This window comes from Salvelinus fontinalis, chromosome 38, assembly GCF_029448725.1.
Source record: "Salvelinus fontinalis isolate EN_2023a chromosome 38, ASM2944872v1, whole genome shotgun sequence".
NCBI lineage: Eukaryota > Metazoa > Chordata > Actinopteri > Salmoniformes > Salmonidae > Salvelinus > Salvelinus fontinalis.
This window is the reverse complement of record NC_074702.1, coordinates 17,483,237-17,502,349: the sequence shown is the minus strand read 5'-3', so window position 1 is coordinate 17,502,349 and position 19,113 is coordinate 17,483,237. Positions and strand designations below refer to the sequence as shown.

The 19,113-nt window shown below is 43.7% G+C and overlaps 1 protein-coding gene across 2 annotated transcripts in view; it reads left to right on the top strand.

The window, feature by feature from the left end:
- Positions 1-19,113, top strand: part of LOC129837593 (oxidation resistance protein 1-like) — a 215,484-nt gene that overhangs the window by 72,308 nt on the left and 124,063 nt on the right. The window contains exon 1 of one of the 2 annotated variants that reach the window (XM_055903878.1): positions 14,557-14,597. The exons of the other annotated variant lie outside the window; for it this stretch is intronic. Coding sequence (XP_055759853.1) covers positions 14,572-14,597 — 26 coding nt within the window. The 5' untranslated portion in view covers positions 14,557-14,571. Of the gene's footprint in view, positions 1-14,556; positions 14,598-19,113 lie in introns of those variants that run through there. 2 annotated transcript variants of the gene reach the window in all.

Here is a 19,113-nt window from a genome sequence, read left to right as displayed (position 1 = left end):
AAATTTCACATGCTGTTGTGCAAATGGAATAGACAAAAGGTGGAAATTATAGGCAATTAGCAAGACACCCCCCAAAACAGGAGTGATTCTGCAGGTGGTGACCACAGACCACTTCTCAGTTCCTATGCTTCCTGGCTGATGTTTTGGTCACTTTTGAATGCTGGCGGTGTTCTCACTCTAGTGGTAGCATGAGACAGAGTCTACAACCCAGACAAGTGGCTCAGGTAGTGCAGTTCATCCAGGATGGCACATCAATGCGAACTGTGGCAAAAAGGTTTGCTGTGTCTGTCAGCGTAGTGTCCAGAGCATGCAGGCGCTACCAGGAGACAGGCCAGTACATCAGGAGATGTGGAGGAGGCCGTAGGAGGGCAACAACCCAGCAGCAGGACCGCTACCTCCGCCTTAGTGCAAGGAGGTGCACTGCCAGAGCCCTGCAAAATGACCTCCAGCAGGCCACACTGATTAGCATCGCTAGCATAGCGTCACAATTAAATAGTAGCATCTAAATATCATTAAATCACAAGTCCAAGACACCTAATGAAAGATACAGATCCTGTGAATAAAGCCACCATTTCAGATTTTTAAAATGTTTTACAGGGAAGACACAATATGTAAATCTATTAGCTAAACACGTTAGCAAAAATCACCATTTTTCTTTGTCCACCATTTTCTCTCAACACCAGTAGCTATCACCAATTCGGCTAAACTAAGATATTGATAGCCACTAACCAAGAAAAAACCTAATCAGATGACAGTCTGATAACATATTTATGGTATAGGATAGGTTTTGTTAGAAAAATGTACATATTTAAGGTATAAATCATAGTTTGCCATTGCAGCCAGCATCACAAATCTCACCAAAGCTCATAGAATTACTACAGACAGCAACGTGTATTACCAATTTACTCATCATAAAACATTTCTTAAAAATACACAGCACATAGCAATGGAAAGACACAGATCTTGTGAATTCAGACAACATTTCAGATTTTCTAAGTGTTTTACGGCGAAAACACAATAAATCGTTATATTAGCATACCACATACGCAAACGTTACCAGAGCATTGATTCTAGCCAAAGTGAGCGATAACGTAATCATCGCCAAAATATATAACTTTTTTCACTAACCTTCTCAGAATTCTTCAGATGACACTCCTGTAACATCATATTACAACATACATATAGAGTTTGTTCGAAAATGTGCATATTTAGCCACCAAAATCATGGTTAGACAATGACAAAAGTAGCTCAGCTGGTCAGAAAATGTCCTGCACCATATTAGACAGTGATCTAGTCTTATACATAAATACTCATAAACTTGACTAAAAAATACAGGGTGGACAGCGATTGATAGACAATTTAATTCTTAATACAATCGCGGAATTACATTTTTTAAATTATCCTTACTTTTCAATACAGGTTGCGCCAAGCAAAGCTCCATCTAACAAAATGGCGGAACGTGCGTTTGACATTTTTCTACAGAACAACGATTTATCATCTTAAATATTTCTTACTATGAGGCGATCTTCCATCAGATTCTTGGGCAATGTATCCTTTCTTGGGTCTAATCTTCTTTTGGTCGAAAGATGTCCACTTGTCCGTCGAAATGCCCACTAACGTACGACCGGGACCCCGAAACGTGCCCGGAGCTTCAAAGTCTATTACAAAGCAATGCCTCAAAATCGCACTAAACGGATATAAATTGCTATAAAACGGTTTAAATTAACTACCTTCTGATGTTTCTAACACCTATAACGAGTAAAAAGATGACCGACGCTATATTACTCGCTAAACCAAGGCTTGGAAAAAGGCCAGTCAGATATCCTTCTTGCGTTGAGCGCACAGTCCAAAGGAACGCTACTTCCGGTATTTGGTGATTTATAGAGCCAATGATTGCGCAATCGACTCCATTCAAATTGTCACCACTTACTGACATCTAGAGGAAGGCGTGGGCAGTGTTTGTATCTCATAGGATTAACAGAGACTTTTAAAACTGGAACCAGAGGCCAAGATGTCTAAATCTCACACACTGGGAGGAAAAGTGCTGTAGAATGAGTTCTGTTTCACTCAGAGACATAATTCAAACGGCTATAGAAACTAGAGAGTGTTTTCTATCCAATAATAACAATAATATGCATATTGTACGAGCAAGAATTGAGTACTAGGCAGTTTACTCTGTAGAGACAATTATGCTAATTTGAAACAGCACCCCCTATAGTTGCAAGAAGTTAGCAAACCAGCCCAAAGACCCCTCAGAGACACAAATACTCCTTTGCTGGCCCATAAGAATGGAATGGTCTACCATATCAAAAGCTTTGGCCAAGTCAATAAAAATAGTAGCACAATATTGCTTAGAATCAAGGGCAGTGGTGACATCATTGAATACCTTTAAGTTTGCAGTGACACATCTATAACCTGAGCAGAAATCAGATTGCATACCCGAGAGAATAATATAGACATCAAGAAAGCCAGTCAGTTGATTATTGACACGTTTTTCCAACACTTTTGATAAACAGAGAACAATAGAAATAGGCCTATAACAGTTAGGATCAGCTTGTTAGGATCATCAGTTAGGATCATCTTCCCCTTTAAATAAAGGACAAACCGTGGCTGCCGTCCAAGCAATGGGAACCTCCCGAGAAAGGAGAGACGGGTTCAAAAGGTTGGACATAGGCTTGGCGATGATAGAGGCAGCAACATTAAAGAAGAAAGGGTCTAAACCATCTGACCCAAGTTTAAGGAGCTCCTTTAGCACCTCAACCTCAGTGACTGCCTGTAGGGATAAACTTTGTAGCGGAGGAAAAAGAGGGAGAAGCATCGGGGATAGTTGCATTAGAAGGGGTGGGAGATGAGGAAATGTTGGACAGGCAAGGAGGCATGGCTGAGACAAATAGGAATCCTGATTTAATGAAGTGATGATTAAAGAGCTCAGCCATGTGCTCCTTGTCAGTAACAACCACATCATCAACATTAAGGAACATGGGCAGCTGTGAGGAGGAGGGTTTATTCTCCAGGTCTTTAACGGTTTTCCAGAACTTCTTGGGGTTAGACCCACAGAGAGAGAACTGCTCCTTAACTTCTTTGGGCTGCAATCCCGGTAACGGGATCGATATGACAACAGCCAATGAAAGTGCAGGGCGCCAAATTCAAAAAAACAGAAATCTCATAATTAAAATTCCTCAGACATACATGTGTTTTATACCATTTTAAAGGTAGTCTTGTTGTTAATCCCACCAAAGTGTCCGATTTCAAATATGCTTTTCAGCGAAAGCGCCACAAACGATTATGTTAGGTCACACCAAATAACAATAAGCACAGCCATTTTTCCAGCCAAAGATAGGAGTCACAAAAAGCACAAATAGAGATAAAATTAATCACTAACCTTTGATGATCTTCATCAGATGACACTCATAGGACTTCATGTTACACAATACATGTATGTTTTGTTTGATAAAGTTCATATTTATATTTAAAAAATCTGAGTTTACATTGGCGCGTTACATTCACTAGTTCCAAAAACATCCAGTGATTTTGCATAGCCACATCGTTTCAACAGAAATACTCATCATAAATGTAGATGATAATACAAGTTATATACATGGAATTATAGATATACCTCTCCTTAATGCAACGGCTGTGTCAGATTTCAAAAAAACTTTACGGAAAAAGCAAACCATGCAATAATCTGAGACGGCGCTCAGAACAATAGTCAAATTAGCCGCCATGTTGGAGTCAACAGAAACCAGAAATTACATGATAAATGTTTCCTTACCTTTGACGATCTTCATCAGAATGCACTCCCAGGAATCCCAGGTCCACAATAAATGCTTGATTTGTTCGATAATGTCCGTTATTTATGTCTAATTAGCTGCTTTGGTTAGCGCGTTTGGTAAACAATTCCAAAGTCACGAAGCGCGTTCCCTAAAAGCTGACAAAATGTCCAAAAGTTCAGTAACAGTCAGTAGAAACATGTCAAACGATGTATTGAATCAATCTTTAGAATGTTGTTAACATAAATCTTGAATAACGTTCCAACCGGAGAATTACATTGACTTCAGATGAGCGATGGAACAGAGCTCCCCCGTTATGTGAACGTGCATGGTGAAAGCATGGTCAGGTCATGGCAGACTTGACTAATTCCTCTCTCATTCGGCCCCCCTTCACAGTAGAGGCATCAGACAAAGTTCTACAGACTGTTGACATATAGTGGAAGCTGTAGGAAGTGAAAACTCATTCATATCTCGCTGTGATTTCAATGGGATCTTGGTTGAAAATCGACCAGCCTAATAATTTCCACTTCCTGTTTGGATTTGTTCTCAGGTTTTTGCCTGCCATATGAGTTCTGTTATACTCACAGACATAATTCAAACAGTTTTAGAAACATCCGAGTGTTTTCTATCCAATACTACTAATAATATGCATATATTATTAACTATGACTGAGGAGCAGGCTGTTTACTCTGGGCACCTCTGTGCACCTTTCATCCAAGCTACTCAATACTGCCCCTGCAGCCACAAGAAGTTAAAGTAACTAACGTTGGCCTTCCGGATAGCTTGAGTGCACTTCTTTCTTATTTGCCTGAACGATAGCCAGTCAGCCTGAATATGCGTGTGCCAAGCCTTTCGCCAAATGCAGTTCTTGAGGTGGAGTAACTCTGAAAGATCACGGTCGAACCAGGGTCTGAACATATTGGTTCAGGTGGTTTAAACATGTCCCAGTTTAGGTCACCAAGCAGGACAAATTCAGACTCAGTGTAAGTGGCCAGGAGAGAGCTTAGGGCAGGTTTGGTACCGGCCGGTGCTGATGGAGGACGATAGCACCCAGCAACAGTCACCAAAGAGCTATTTGAAAGTTTAATGCTTAAAACCAGCAAATCAAATTGCTTGGGGATAGACTTGGTGGAGACAACCAAGCACTGAGGGGGATCGTTGGTAACTCCCCCACCTTTGGAAGATCTGTCTTGCCGAAAAAGGTTATAACCAGAAAGGTTAACGCCAGTATTCAAAACACTCTTCCATAACCACGTCTCAGTAATGACCAACACATCTGGATTGGATCTGTGAACCCACACTTTCAAATGATCCATTTTAGGTCATAAGCTTCTAGTGTTAACTTACAGAAAACCCAGTCTTTTACGAGAGCAGAAATCAGTGAACCAGGTATCAGAGCACAAGTCAGAATTGGGGCTAGCAACAGTAGATGGGCCAGGCTGTACATGCACATTTCCAGATATTATAAACAGTAATACAATCAAGGCACGGCAGAGGACAGGGAGAGCTCTGCAGTGCTGATTTATGACATCTGAATGTGCATCAGATCCAACAAGATCATATTGTACAGCAATTTCATCAGGTAACATGAATACAAAGCCGGCGAGAGGTGGTTAGAATAGGATGGGGAGCCACAAGTCCGTGTAACCAATAGAGAGTCAGTCCCAAGTGTGGGAACAAACATAGGCTGGGCAAAGAAAGTTTGTAGTCAACAAAGTGTGCAGGAGTCATGAGGCAAATAGCAAAATGCACAAGAAAAAAATAAAATATATAACGACTTAGGGCTAGTCATTGTAAGTTCAGAGTCACTTGCCCCAACAGTGCATGAGTGCTGGAGGTGAGCGAAAGCTCGGGAGAGAGGGGTGAGTGTGGTGGAGGTACCTGTACCATTCAGGGGGAGACAGGCCAGGGCAGATGGTGAACAGATCGCCAGGTGGAATCCAAGCAGCAGTGCAGCAGGCAACGGGAGTAGGTGTCACACCCACTTGGAAGAAGCTTTTATTTCTGGAGGCAGATTTCTTGTAGAAAATGCCAGTGAATGATCTTTGAACAGCAGGAGGGGGCTTCAGAGGACGCTTCAAAGGCTCCTGCCACTTGTTGGGCTCCAAGCCTCGACATCTTTTACTTCACACCACAGTGATAATTGAATTTGTATCTGGTCTGTCCTTGCAGGCCTGGGAGCCTTAACTCAGCATTCAGTCCCCATAAAATATATCATTGTAATGTACTTTCTTTTTCATTTTTCCATTTTTGGGGGAGGCTTTCAAAATAGCATCAGACCAAACACTACTCACTTAGTTCCAGGTTGGATGGTGTCCTGAGGTCTCTGCTGTTTGTTGGCTAGAGCACCCTCCCTAAAGCTCGGGAAAAAAGAACCTTGGAAGCAGTAATCTTTCCAGTTAATTTTGGTCAAAATTAGGTTGTAGGTTTGGACTTTTGATCAGGAGCGAAGGCCATGCTGTGGAGTGTAGCATCCTGCATATGTACCTGCCGAAAAATCCAAGTTTATCTAACTCCAAATCTATCATTTTGTAAAAAACATGTTGAAAAATGTGGGAGCTTACAGCTCATGCAGAAGTATGTATTCTAGCTTTGCTGGGCAGAATAATAATAGTCATAGTGAGGTCTGAGGCTAAGAGAAGGAAGAGATCATTATAAGAATCAATACAGGTTTGATCAATGATCGCTAATCATGATGACTGATTACTGTCGTCGTCAACATTGTAGCATAATGCCCCACAGTCGAAAGCTTTCTAGATGACAGTTGCTCTAACAAGGCTTGATGACAAATGATTTGTTCTTTAACCTCGAGCAGCTATGCTCAGCTCAATGCAGACAGAGCAAAAGCTGAAAGCCTTGCAGTGAAACCAGTGAACCCGGTTGGCTGGGGGACAGAGTGAGAGATGTTAAAGGTACGATCTGGGAATCAGTTCATCTCTTGATCCTTACCCATTGAATCTTAGAGAGGGGTTAAATGGGGCTCCCGAGGGGCTCAGTGGTCTAAGACACTGCATTTCAGTGCAAGAGGCGTCACTGCAGTACCTGGTTCAAATCCAGGCTGCATCACATCCAGCCGTTATTGGGAGTCCCATAGGGTGGCGCACAATTGGTCCGTCATTGTAAATAAGAATTTGTTCTTAACTGACTTTACGAGTTAAATAAAAAAATACAAATCCACAGCCCAATATCTCAGCTGTACAGGAAAACACTCGATGGGCTGCTGTTTTGCTGAGAAACAAATCCCAGATTGTAGCTTTAAAGCCAGCAGAGGGTCCTCTCTGTCCAGACGAGACCAGATGAGCATCTATCTTGCTGGTTGCGTCCCAAATGCCCAAATGCCATCCCCCTATTCCCTTTAGTTTTAGTGCACTACTTTTGACCAGAGCTCTATGGGCCCTGGTCAAATGTAGTGTACTATATAGGGAACATGCTTCCATTTGAAACGCAGCCTCCGTTACTGTGCTGCTGGATTGAAGGTGACATGTGACAACTAGAGGCACAGCTGGCTCCATCTAATGTCACATCGCTATAATGTGGTTTAGAGAATTTTCTGTGAGCAAGAAGACTTATTTTTATCCAATAAACCCGACATCCCCCCTCCTCCTCCCCCTCCTCCTCCTCCTCTATTTCAAGTCTCTACAGTCTGACTGTTTTTTTTTGTTGAAGAAAAATAATACTTGGAAATGGTGCCTTAAGTTGTGAAACTGGACATTTTGTTGATTTTTAAAATGTATTTTATATTTCATCCTGAGGTCGTTGGTGTTTTGATGATGACTCTGTTAGTTTAGAGGACATATATATTTGAAGATATGAAACGAATGCTCTGTAAATAGAAGGGTTGTTCTTCTATTACTGTATGTTGTCTGATCATCTGTCATGGTTAGTCTGTGTTGATTCACACCTATTCCTCTAGACATTGTGGCTCTGTCTTTCCTCCTGTAGCATCACAGTGGAGCGTTGTGTTTATCACCATTCTCTAAGGGTCACGCTGAGTTGGATGTCAGGTCACGCAATGGCAGTGTAAGCACACAAGAGCTATTAAGACCCATCACCTACTCTCCTGCATGTGTGGGGTCATGTGATGGGCCTCAATATAGCTACAGAAATCACGATTGTGTTTGATTGTGTTTTTCTTGAAACCTGATTTGTTTAATGTAATGATGATGTAATGTTTAATGCGAAGACTTAATGATGCACACCTGTCAATCTGTAGTCTATGTTAGAAACTGAATGGTTCTTTTTGAAATAGATCCACTGCCGTTATACATAACGATCCAAGACAGAAAACCATCTCCAAATGCTGATGGAGTTGATTGACAGAAATATATAAGGGCCTTGATTGCATCCATCCAGAGAGGCCTAATTACAATTATCATCTATTCAGATAGATGCGGCTGAATTTCAGTCTGCCATTTCAGTGGAGTTAGTTTTTGAAGTACAGAAATGAGCGTAAATAAGCGCAAGCCTTCCTGCATCATTCTCTTTCCATAAAAGCTGTTCCCACCTAAAGGAGAACTGCAGATGTTTGGCATTGTAAACTAACATACAGCACAGTTATCCTGTTACATAACATCTATCTACCTTTAGGCTCAAAGTCCTAGGCAACACTGGGATGCAATTATCATGAAAGGTCATTTAATATAGCAGAATATAGCAGGACATTCACATTCACTCCGATGCATAAATAATGCAAACATTAAGCAGGAACAACAGCTCAGGAGGAGAATATATTTCCCTTAGTTATGTTTTGGTGGCTAGTCATAAAGGCTAGTACTGCTCATTCAAACCTCTGGAATTTCTGGGTAAATGACAGTACGTTAGATTGGGAACACGCTTGCTAAATGTGTCTTTAACATACATTTGAATTGTCAAAATGACTGTAATTCATTGGTGAAGGATCTATGGGACTATTCATATTTCAACAAGCCGATACAGTATCTCAAGAATAATATTTCAAATACATCTGGAAGTTGTGGGGTGGAAGGTAGCCTAGCAGTTAAGAGCGTTGGGCAAGTAACTGAAAGGTTGCTGGTTTGAATCCCTTACCCAACTAGGTGAAAAATCTGTCGACGTGCCCTTGAGCAAGGCAGTTAATCTTAATTGCTCCTGTAAATCGAAGCGTTTGCGAAAATGTAATTTGTAAAAAAAAAAAGATATCACACGTCCAGCTTCGTTTTAGTTTTCACTCTGTTCCTTATACAATCTACCATGAAATCAATGCATGTGATGCATGATATCTGTAACAAATATGCAATTGCTACAGATTATTGCTTTTACACACCTAGCAGGTGTTCTTATAGACATGGGCATGTGGGGAATAGTAAACAGTTATTCCATTTTGACCTTGTTTTACAGTGTCTTGTGTGTTTCTCCCTGTTTCTGTGTTTCGGAGCATTACCTGTTTATGACATAGTCGCATGTCTTCTTCTAATTAATGAACTGTGAATTAAGCACCATTTGTGCTAACGAAGATTCACGGCAGTGGCGTGCCTGCTGGTAGACACTCACAGGCCTGTGAAGACAGAAAAATCACATGACTGCTCTGCTGCGTCAGGGTGCAAGTGAGAGGAAATGAATGTAGACTGTGTGTGTTTGTGTGCGTGTGTGTTAGATGTGAGATGGGTGTTGACAGTGTGGGGAAGTCTGAGTGTGGGGACTGCTGGGGTTGTTCTTTCTAGGCTCTTTAGACTGTGTGTCTTCCTGTCTCTATCATCTCAGTCAGTGTCTCCCATAGACATCAATGGTATTCTCTCTGTTGTTGCCTGAGGACATGTATGATATTGTCTCTTATGTCTGGGCTATATGATGACTGGCACCAGATTTTTACTGAATTGCTCTGTGGCCAGCTGTCATATGTTATTGTGAAGATAGTCTTGCTCTCTTGCCCTGTTATGTGCATCTGGGTCGCACTACAGGTGCCAAAATTACTTTTTGATGGTTCAAAAACAATGCATCCGCTGTAATGTTTACCCCTCATTAACAATGAATGGACACATTTAAGTGAATTTCAAATAAAGATTTAATATATTCTTGACAGCTGTTAATAGCATACAGTACATCCTCTCTAAAAACACACTAAGACTTATTTATCTCTCTCTCTCTCTCTCTCTCTCTCTCTCTCTCTCTCTCTCTCTCTCTCTCTCTCTCTCTCTCTCTCTCTCTCTCTCTCTCTCTCTCTCTCTCTCTCTCTCTCCTCTCTCTCTCTCTCTCTCTCTCTCTCTCTCTCTCTCTCTCTCTCTCTCTCTCTCTCTCTCTCTCTCTCTCTCTCTCTCTCTCTCTCTCTCTCTCTCTCTCTCTCTCTCTCTCTCTCTCTCTCTCTCTCTCTCCTTAGTTTTTGCTCTTGTCCTTGATCTCACAGCACCCCTCCCTCCCTGTGTTGCTGGCTCGCCACTCCTAATTAAAAAGCTGCTTTCTCCACTACTCTGCAGCCACAGGCCCTGTCAATACATCACTCACACACAGAGAGGAGAGGAGGGAAAGGAGAGGAGAGAGGAAAGCGAGATCAAACGAGAGGTGATTGAGAATCACTGTAGGATGCTGTTAGTAAGTCCCTGGTGAAATGATGGAAATGTATATATTTAGGTGGCACCAGTCAGACCTCATACTATACTGTGTTTCATATACGATGATGCAGTTGCATCACATTTCATCCTGTGCTTCACATAATGGTATCCATTCAGAAAGGCCATTGTTTCCCAAATGGCACCCTATTCCCCTGCACTACTTTTAGGTCGCAGCTGTTGTGTGGTGCGTTCCTCCCCTCTACATGCCTCCACTCAATGATCAGTTGTTTCCTACTCAACATGCTTGATCTGTCAGACATGTGGCAGTTTGTTGTGCAGAGCCAGACAGAGCAGAGCCAGACAGAGCAGAGCCAGACAGAGCAGAGCCAGACAGAGCAGAGCCAGACAGAGCTGAGCCAGACAGAGCAGAGCCAGACAGAGCAGAGCCAGACAGAGCAGAGCCAGACAGAGCAGAGCCAGACAGAGCAGAGCCAGACAGAGCAGAGCAGAATCAGACAGAGCAGAACCAGACAGAGCAGAACCAGTCCAGTAAACACCATGCAGGTAGATTTGTATTCCGCAGCCTTGTCAGTGAGCCATTACCAGAACACAGACATTTTTCACTGAGCCCAGAAATATCATTATGCACCGCCCACCTCAAAAGGGATGGAATACAGATGTGCCAGTCAGGCGGGCAGCGTTTTATGGGAATATTTCAGGACAGCAGAGGTTTTCATGAAGATAAAAGCCAATCTCAACTCTCAGGCCTCTGCATTTTTCTGTTCCAGGGTTCTGTGCTTTATAGCAATAAGGTCTTTATCCTCGGTCTGTGTCGTACCATAGGATTTCCTGTTCCTGTTAAAACTCAGATCATTATAACTGTCTCACCTCAGGATTAGAGTTCATATTTGATTGTTTAATTTATTTGAACATATTAGCTCTTCAGCTAAAGCAAATATGCAAACCATATTGTTGAATGAGCAAATGTGATCAATACTTGGGCTTTGGAAATTACAAATAAAGTATCTCTTCTCAAATGAGAAAGTTATCAGAGTACAGAAATAAAATATCATAAATGTGCTTAGTTTTAAATAATATGTGTAGATGTAAGGTTCGAGAGGAGATGAGATGAGAGGAGAGGAAAGGACATGAAAGGAAAGGAGACTAAAAGGAGAGATGATTTGGGTCAGTGCTGGCCGAAGGTGGGGAGCTGTCACAGAGAGGCACAAGCGTTGGTTTGGTGCATCTATCTAGGAGGCAGCATGCATGCCTGCATTAGTCTTGGCACGGTCAAAGTACTGACTGGGGAGATTACTGTGTGGAGGGAGGCATGTCCTCCAGCCTGCTAGCTCCTACTTTTCACATTTCGTTTGTGGCTTGCCTCTACGGATGAACTTCCTTCCTAAACGGATGCTCACCCATCACAGCAACACACTGGACTGGACTCTGAGCATGTGCTCAACTTTCTCTCCCAGAATGCATTTATGGTAATATGTCAAAACACGTTTAGACTTTTAGATGATATTTTCACAGCCTTCCTCCTTCGTTTCAATATCTGCCAGAATCGTCTAGCCCTTTTTCTTTTTCGTTCTTTAAAAAAATAATCTAATTAAAATATGTTCTATATGCCTTTTGCATTTTCCTTGCCTTTTTCAGCTTGTAGGTAGAAAAATTGTTCCACTCAATGCCTATGTAAAGTAAGAGCTGCAGTCTGTAAGCCACTAGTAACATGACTTGTCAGTGATGACCGAGGTCATAGCCTCACTAATGTAAATTAGTTATTGTCAAGTCCTCTCCCTCTCTCTCTTCAAGTTCTCTCCCTCTCTCTCTTCAAGTCCTCTCCCTCTCTCTCTTCAAGTTCTCTCCCTCTCTCTCTTCAAGTTCTCTCCCTCTCTCTCTTCAAGTCCTCTCCCTCTCTCTCTTCAAGTTCTCTCCCTCTCTCTCTTCAAGTCCTTTCTCTCTCTCTCTTTTAGTCCTCTCTCTCTCTCTTCAAGTCCTCTCTCTCTCTCTTCAAGTCCTCTCTCTCTCTTCAAGTCCTCTCTCTCTCCAAGTCCTCTCTCTCTCTCTTCAAGTCCTCTCTCTCTCTCTTCAAGTCCTCTCTCTCTCTCTTCAAGTCCTCTCTCTCTCTCCAAGTCCTCTCTCTCTCTCTTCAAGTCCTCTCTCTCTCTCTCTTCAAGTCCTCTCTCTCTCTCTCTCTCTCTCTCTCTCTCTTCAAGTTCTCTCTCTCTTTCTCTCTTCAAGTCCTCTCTCTCTCTCTCTCTTCAAGTCTCTCTCTCTCTCTCTTCAAGTCCTTTCTCTCTCTCTTCAAGTCCTTTCTCTCTCTCTTCAAGTCCTTTCTCTCTCTCTCTCCAAGTCCTCTCTCTCTCTCTCTCTCTCCAAGTCCCTTCTTTCTCGCTCTCACTTCTGTTCTGTCATGTAATTTATGGAACCCAGATACGCTGTGTAATCTCCCTCAGCTTTACTCTTAATAGTTCTGAGTCCCAGTCACAGAGAGGGTGCTGATGCATTAGAACCATCAACACACACACACACACACTCTCTCTCTATCTCCTTCTCTTTCTCATTTCACTCTCTATCTCTCTCTCTCTCACTCACACACACACACACACACACACACACACACACACACACACACACACACACACACACACACACACAAACACACACAAACACACACACACACACACACATACACACACACACACACACACACACACACACACACACACACACACACACACACATATACACACACACACACACACACACACACACACACACACACACACACACACACACACACACACACACACACACACACACACACACACACACACACACACACAGGTCACGTTTTAGTGTCTGGCCCGCGTCCCTGTGCACAGTGGAAGCAGGGAGAGAGGCACAGGAAGAGTGACTCATCAGCAGATGGCGGCTGTGGCACATTTCATCTCTGCCACCAGGAGCCCTAATGCTTTTACCACCTGGAACAGGACCAGTTCACACACGCCAGGAGCACACACATATATATACACACACACACAGGCACAGTTCACTTAACACATTCCGAGACTGCACAGTGCACTTTGTGCACCCTGAGCCCCAGCCTGGAGTGCTCTCCATCTCCTCTTCTTCTCTGTTCCAGAGCCAATGTACACCCCCACTCACTCCCTATCTCCCCCCAGACCTTACCCTCCCTCACTCCCCCCAGCTCTCACCTTCCCTCACTCCCCCCAGCCTCCCTCTCTCCCTCTATGCCTTTCTTCCTTTTGCTTTCCTCTATTACTCTCTAACCCCTCCCCAGCCCTCAGCCTCCCTCACTCTCTTTCCCTCCATCCCCAGCTCTCAGCCGTCTTCTCTCCCTCCATCCTTATCCCTAGCCCTCAGCCTCCCTCTCTCCCTCCATCACCAGCTCTCAGCCTCCTTCTCTCCCTCCATCCTTATCCCTAGCCTTCAGCCTCTCTCTCTACCTCCATCCTCAGCCCTCGCCCCTCCCCATCCCTCAGCCTCCCTCTCTCTCCCCTTCCATCCCCAGCCCTCAGCCTCCCTCTCTCTCTTTCCCTCCGTCCCCAGCTCTCAGCCTTCTTCTCTCCCTCCATCCTTATCCCTAGCCCTCAGCCTCCCTCTCTCCCTCCATCCCCAGCCCTCGGTCTGCCTCTCCCCCCCCCCAGCGCTCCACATTCCTCTCTCTCGTCCCTCTCTCCCTCCATCCCCAGGCCTCAGCCTCCTTCTCTCCCTCCATCCTTATCCCTAGCCCTCAGCCTCTCTCTCTACCTCCATCCTCAGCCCTCGCCCCTCCCCATCCCTCAGCCTCCCTCTCTCTCCCCTTCCATCCCCAGCCCTCAGCCTCTCCCTCTCTCTTTCCCTCCATCCCCAGCCTTCAGCCTCCTTCGCTCCCTCCATCCTCAGCCCTAGCCCTCAGCCTCATTCTCTGTCTCTCTCCCTCCATCCCCAGCCCTCAGCCTCCCAATATCCCTCCATCCCCATCCTCAGCCCCCCTCTCTCCCTCCATCCCCAGCCCTCAGCCTCCCATTCTCCCTCCATTCCCAGCCCTCAGCCTCCCTCTCCCCTGCGCCCGCCCCCCCAGCCCTTGGTCTTGGCTCAGGCAGCCGTAAACGGCTCAAATCGGCTTGTCCAGCTCAAGCCTCTCTCTGCATCACAGGCCCCTGGGTTATATTGGGTAAATAAATTAGCACATGAGGGGGAGGGGATGGTCACATGATGTGATTTTCCTTCGCTTAACTTAAGCAGTTTGAGGGATCGATTCCATTATCTCTCTCAGTCCTCCCTCAGAGTCAATGGAACCTCTACTGCATGCTAGCCGGTATGTACACACGCTTTTCAATTAGATTCTCAAACTTCTCAAACAAAGCCATTGCTTTACCTTAATGGGTGTTTTAAAAGGGATGAATAAGAGTTTGATTTTAAGCAGCAGAAAAGGAGAAAACATTCCCTTGTGCCTAATCAAGGCATTTATAGGAGGTTCAAGCCAATCCGGGAGACTGTGCAGCAATATTAGTGGAGTAAAAGGACATTTGTTATTTTAGAACAGTTCCTCACCTAAATCAAAGTGGGACTAATGTCAAAGCTTTTCTGGGAAGATCTCTTCCCAAAGCTGAAGCTTTGAACAGGATTTATCAGGAACACTCCCTGAGTGCTGCAACAAGCAGAACATGCTTGTTTTACTAACGTTTGCTTCTCCTCTGTCAGACTGAGCAGACAGCGAGGCCGTTTGAGAGCAAGCTACATTCAATCCATGTGAGGGGGAAAAACAGCAGCTTTAGAACTAAAGGGCAGAAGGCTTTTGCTTCTTAACAGACAACATGGCTTCTGTGTGTGTGTATGGAAAAGAATCATCAAAACAGGTTATTGGTATAGCCACCTATATAGGCTATACATCATTTACATAGCTCTGTGACGGCCTTTGAACCTGCCCTCTCTGTTTGGATATTAACTGGGCTACAGTAATGGATGTTATTACTCAAACATAGCTCTACGTCAGAGATACATACATAGCCTACATACAGGCAGAGCCATGTTGTCAACTTACAGTATTCCCTCATTTTCAACATCCATCATCACTCTTCAGTTTTCCTTACTAAATGAAAGTGTCTGCTTATTCCCTCCTTATTCCGCGAATCAGGAAAACCGTGTAATTTTGCAACCATAGGCAATCACAATCAGGTTACATGAGAAGTAGAGCATGGGGTTGTTTACATACAGTCCTGTAAATCCATGTGAGTGTTCGGATTCCAAGGGCTTGTCGCTGGTGTGCGTGTCTGTGACGACAGTTTACTGTGTTGGTCTGGGTCCAGCTAGGTCTGTGGAGAGCTTTCTCAACCTTCTGTGAAATGAACATCACTCCGGGACATGTTTCTCATCTTCACCACCCAGTTGATCAGAAAACGTGGATTTGGCATTACGGAGTTTGGCCCTCTGCTTGGCCTCACCATGGCCCAAATACTACAGGATGATGAAACTCTCTGATGAATGAAGAATGGAGGGATGAAGAATGGAGGGATGAAGATGGAGGGATGAAGGATGGAGTAGAGATAAAGGATGTGGATGTCCTGTTAGCACTCTCTTCCTTCATCTCTGATACAGTAGGCCTCTCTCTTCCTTCATCTCTGATACAGTAGGCCTCTCTCTTCCTTCATCTCTGATACAGTAGGCCTCTCTCTTCCTTCATCTCTGATACAGTAGGCCTCTCTCTTCCTTCATCTCTGATACAGTAGGCCTCTCTCTTCCTTCATCTCTGATACAGTAGGCCTCTCTCTTCCTTCATCTCTGATACAGTAGGCCTCTCTCTTCCTTCATCTCTGATACAGTAGGCCTCTCTCTTCCTTCATATCTGATACAGTAGGCCTCTCTCTTCCTTCATCTCTGATACAGTAGGCCTCTCTCTTCCTTCATCTCTGATACAGTAGGCCTCTCTCTTCCTTCATCTCTGATACAGTAGGCCTCTCTCTTCCTTCATCTCTGATACAGTAGGCCTCTCTCTTCCTTCATCTCTGATACAGTAGGCCTCTCTCTTCCTTCATCTCTGATACAGTAGGCCTCTCTCTTCCTTCATCTCTGATACAGTAGGCCTCTCTCTTCCTTCATCTCTGATACAGTAGGCCTCTCTCTGCCTTTTTCACTTCATTGGCCATACAATACTATGCATTTGACCCAGATCTGCCGTTTACACTTTGCATGGTTTTATATAGGCCTGTCTGTGATGTACATGCAGGGCTCTAAAGTGCAACCTTTATGGTCACATATGTGGGCCGCATTTTACATTCATAAACCTCGTCGTGGCCATTAACACCTTGTTCAATCATGTTACCTCATTAGCTATCTAGCTAACAACCTGGTAACTTTACCAGTATATCCAAACATTTGGGGGCACAGACAGAATGGTAAAGGTACAGCTTCTTCAGGAGATCAATGATCATATGGATGAATGAATGAATGATAGATTTGCATGTGGTCACACACAAACTGACATTCTTAAAGAGACAGTGTATAGTATTCAATGTAATGCATCTCAATAGGAAACAGTGCTTTTTACACAATGTAGAAACCTAATATTTCACAAATTACCGTGTAATTTCAATGACAGGTATTTGTATAGCTTTTATTATGAACAAATGTAATTTACAGGGTTACATTTTTCTTTCTAGGGCACAACATGTGCTTCAAAGTATCTAGAATTCATATAGGCCCAATACAGGCTGTATCTCAATCAATTTACAAATCTTATTTTCTGGTGCTCCTACATTTTATGTGGTGCTCCTAAGCCATCCGCAGGCCATTTTACCACCGGCCCGCGTCATCATCTGATCTTAATGGGTACTGTAATAGATGAGATTGTGTCCTCATCACAGGGATAGCATGAAGAAGAGGTTTTGATGTTGTAGGACAGAGAAGAGAGTATTTCTATGCCTTTGTTTTGCCAGTAGAACATCATCCAATAAGCAGTGTCACGGCAGTGTGTGCGTCCATGTGTGCGTGCGTCCATGTTTGTTTGTGTGTGTGTGTGTGTGTGTGTGTGGCAGCAGCATTGTTCTCTGTCTGTAGCGATTAGGAGGGGGGCTGAGAGCGACAGGAAGGCAGGGAAGCACATGTCTGGTGTGAAGTGTCCGTGCTCCTCCCCTCAGATCACATGTTGCTGCCTAAAGCTTACCGTATGCTTCCCAGATGAAACGGTTTGTGCATATAGTATGACGATATTTTGTGACGTTTAGTTCGTTTTGGTGTGGAAACCTGAAGGAGCAGAAAGGAACTGATGCTAAACTGGACAAATGTCAGTAATGATTCCCCTGACCTTTGAAATGTGTTCTCGGTGGAAAAACGCATGGTAAAGCGTTGTAGCATTATCTTCAATTGTTTACTTAGACACCACAACTGATTACAGCTCAAATTAATTGACCAAGTTGCATGCCACTTCTTACTACATCTTTCCTTCTTTGAAGTTGCAAATCAACTTCATATTATAAAAAAGGTTTTGAAACTAATCAAAAACCTAACTCATTTTCTGAACCTCCATCTCTGCATCTGACTGAGATGATGGAAGAGATACAGTGTGTGAGATGTGACCTTTCAGTTGAATGCATTAGCAATCAGTTTAGGAAACAGAAGACAAAGCAAGGTCAATGGAGAAAGGCCTTGAACACATTAATCCTTAAGAGTCTATTGACACACCGTGCGTCAATCTAAGTAACATGATAAAAACATCCCTGTCAAAATCCGTCAGTTTAAACTAGACATGTTGGCCTTCTGCATCTGCGGTGGAAGGAGTCCGAGCTCCAGCGTTGTATTTCAGACAATGAGACTTCCTGAACATAGGCCTTCTCAGGACAACAACTGAAGCGACTGACCATTCTATTACGACCACTCTATGGAAAAGGGGAGACTCTCACGAACACAATGATGTGCTCTGTTTTGTTCCACGACCCACACAAGTGTCATGGGACTTGTCTGACAGTAACCCATACAAAGAAATGGAAGTATCGAGGTAGTTTTGTGCCCCAAACAATAAGGGGTTAAATATGTGTACAAAAAAATATACAGTACCAGTCAAAAGTTTGTACATACCTACTCATTCAAGGGTTTTTCTTTATTTGTACTATTTTGTACATTGTAGAATAATAAAGACATCAAACCTATGAAATAACACATATGGAATCATGTAGTAACTAAAAAAGTGTTAAACAAATCAAAATATATATTTTTTATTCTAACAAGTAAACACACTTTACCTTGATGACAGCTTTGCACATTCTTGGCATTCTCTCAACCAGCTTCATGGGGAATGCTTTTCCAACAGTCTTGAAGGAGTTCCCACATATGCTGAGCACTTGTTGGCTGCTTTTCCTTCACTCTTCTGTCCAACTCATCCCAAACCATTTCAATTGGGTTGAGGTCAGGTGATTGTGGAGGCCAGGTCATCTGATGCAGCACTCCATCACTCTCCTTGGTCAAATAGCACTTACACATCCTGGAGGTGTGTTTTGGGTCATTGTCCTGTCGAAAAACAAAGCTGGTTAAGTGTGCCTTGAAGTATAAGTAAATCACAGACAGTGTCACCAGAAAAGCACCCCCACACCATCACACCTCTTCCTCCATGCTTCACAGTGGGAACCACCCATGCTGTAACGGCTATCGTCATATTCCTCCTCGGATGAGGAGGAGCATGGATCGGACCAACACGCAGCGAGGTATGTAGACATAATGGAATTTATTAAAGAAAGCCGAAACACGAAAACTCTTACACAAACTAGCCGGCTGAGGCGCACTGTAGGCCTGGTGCTTGGTGCCGGAACTGGAGGCACCGGGCTAAGGACACGCACCTTCAG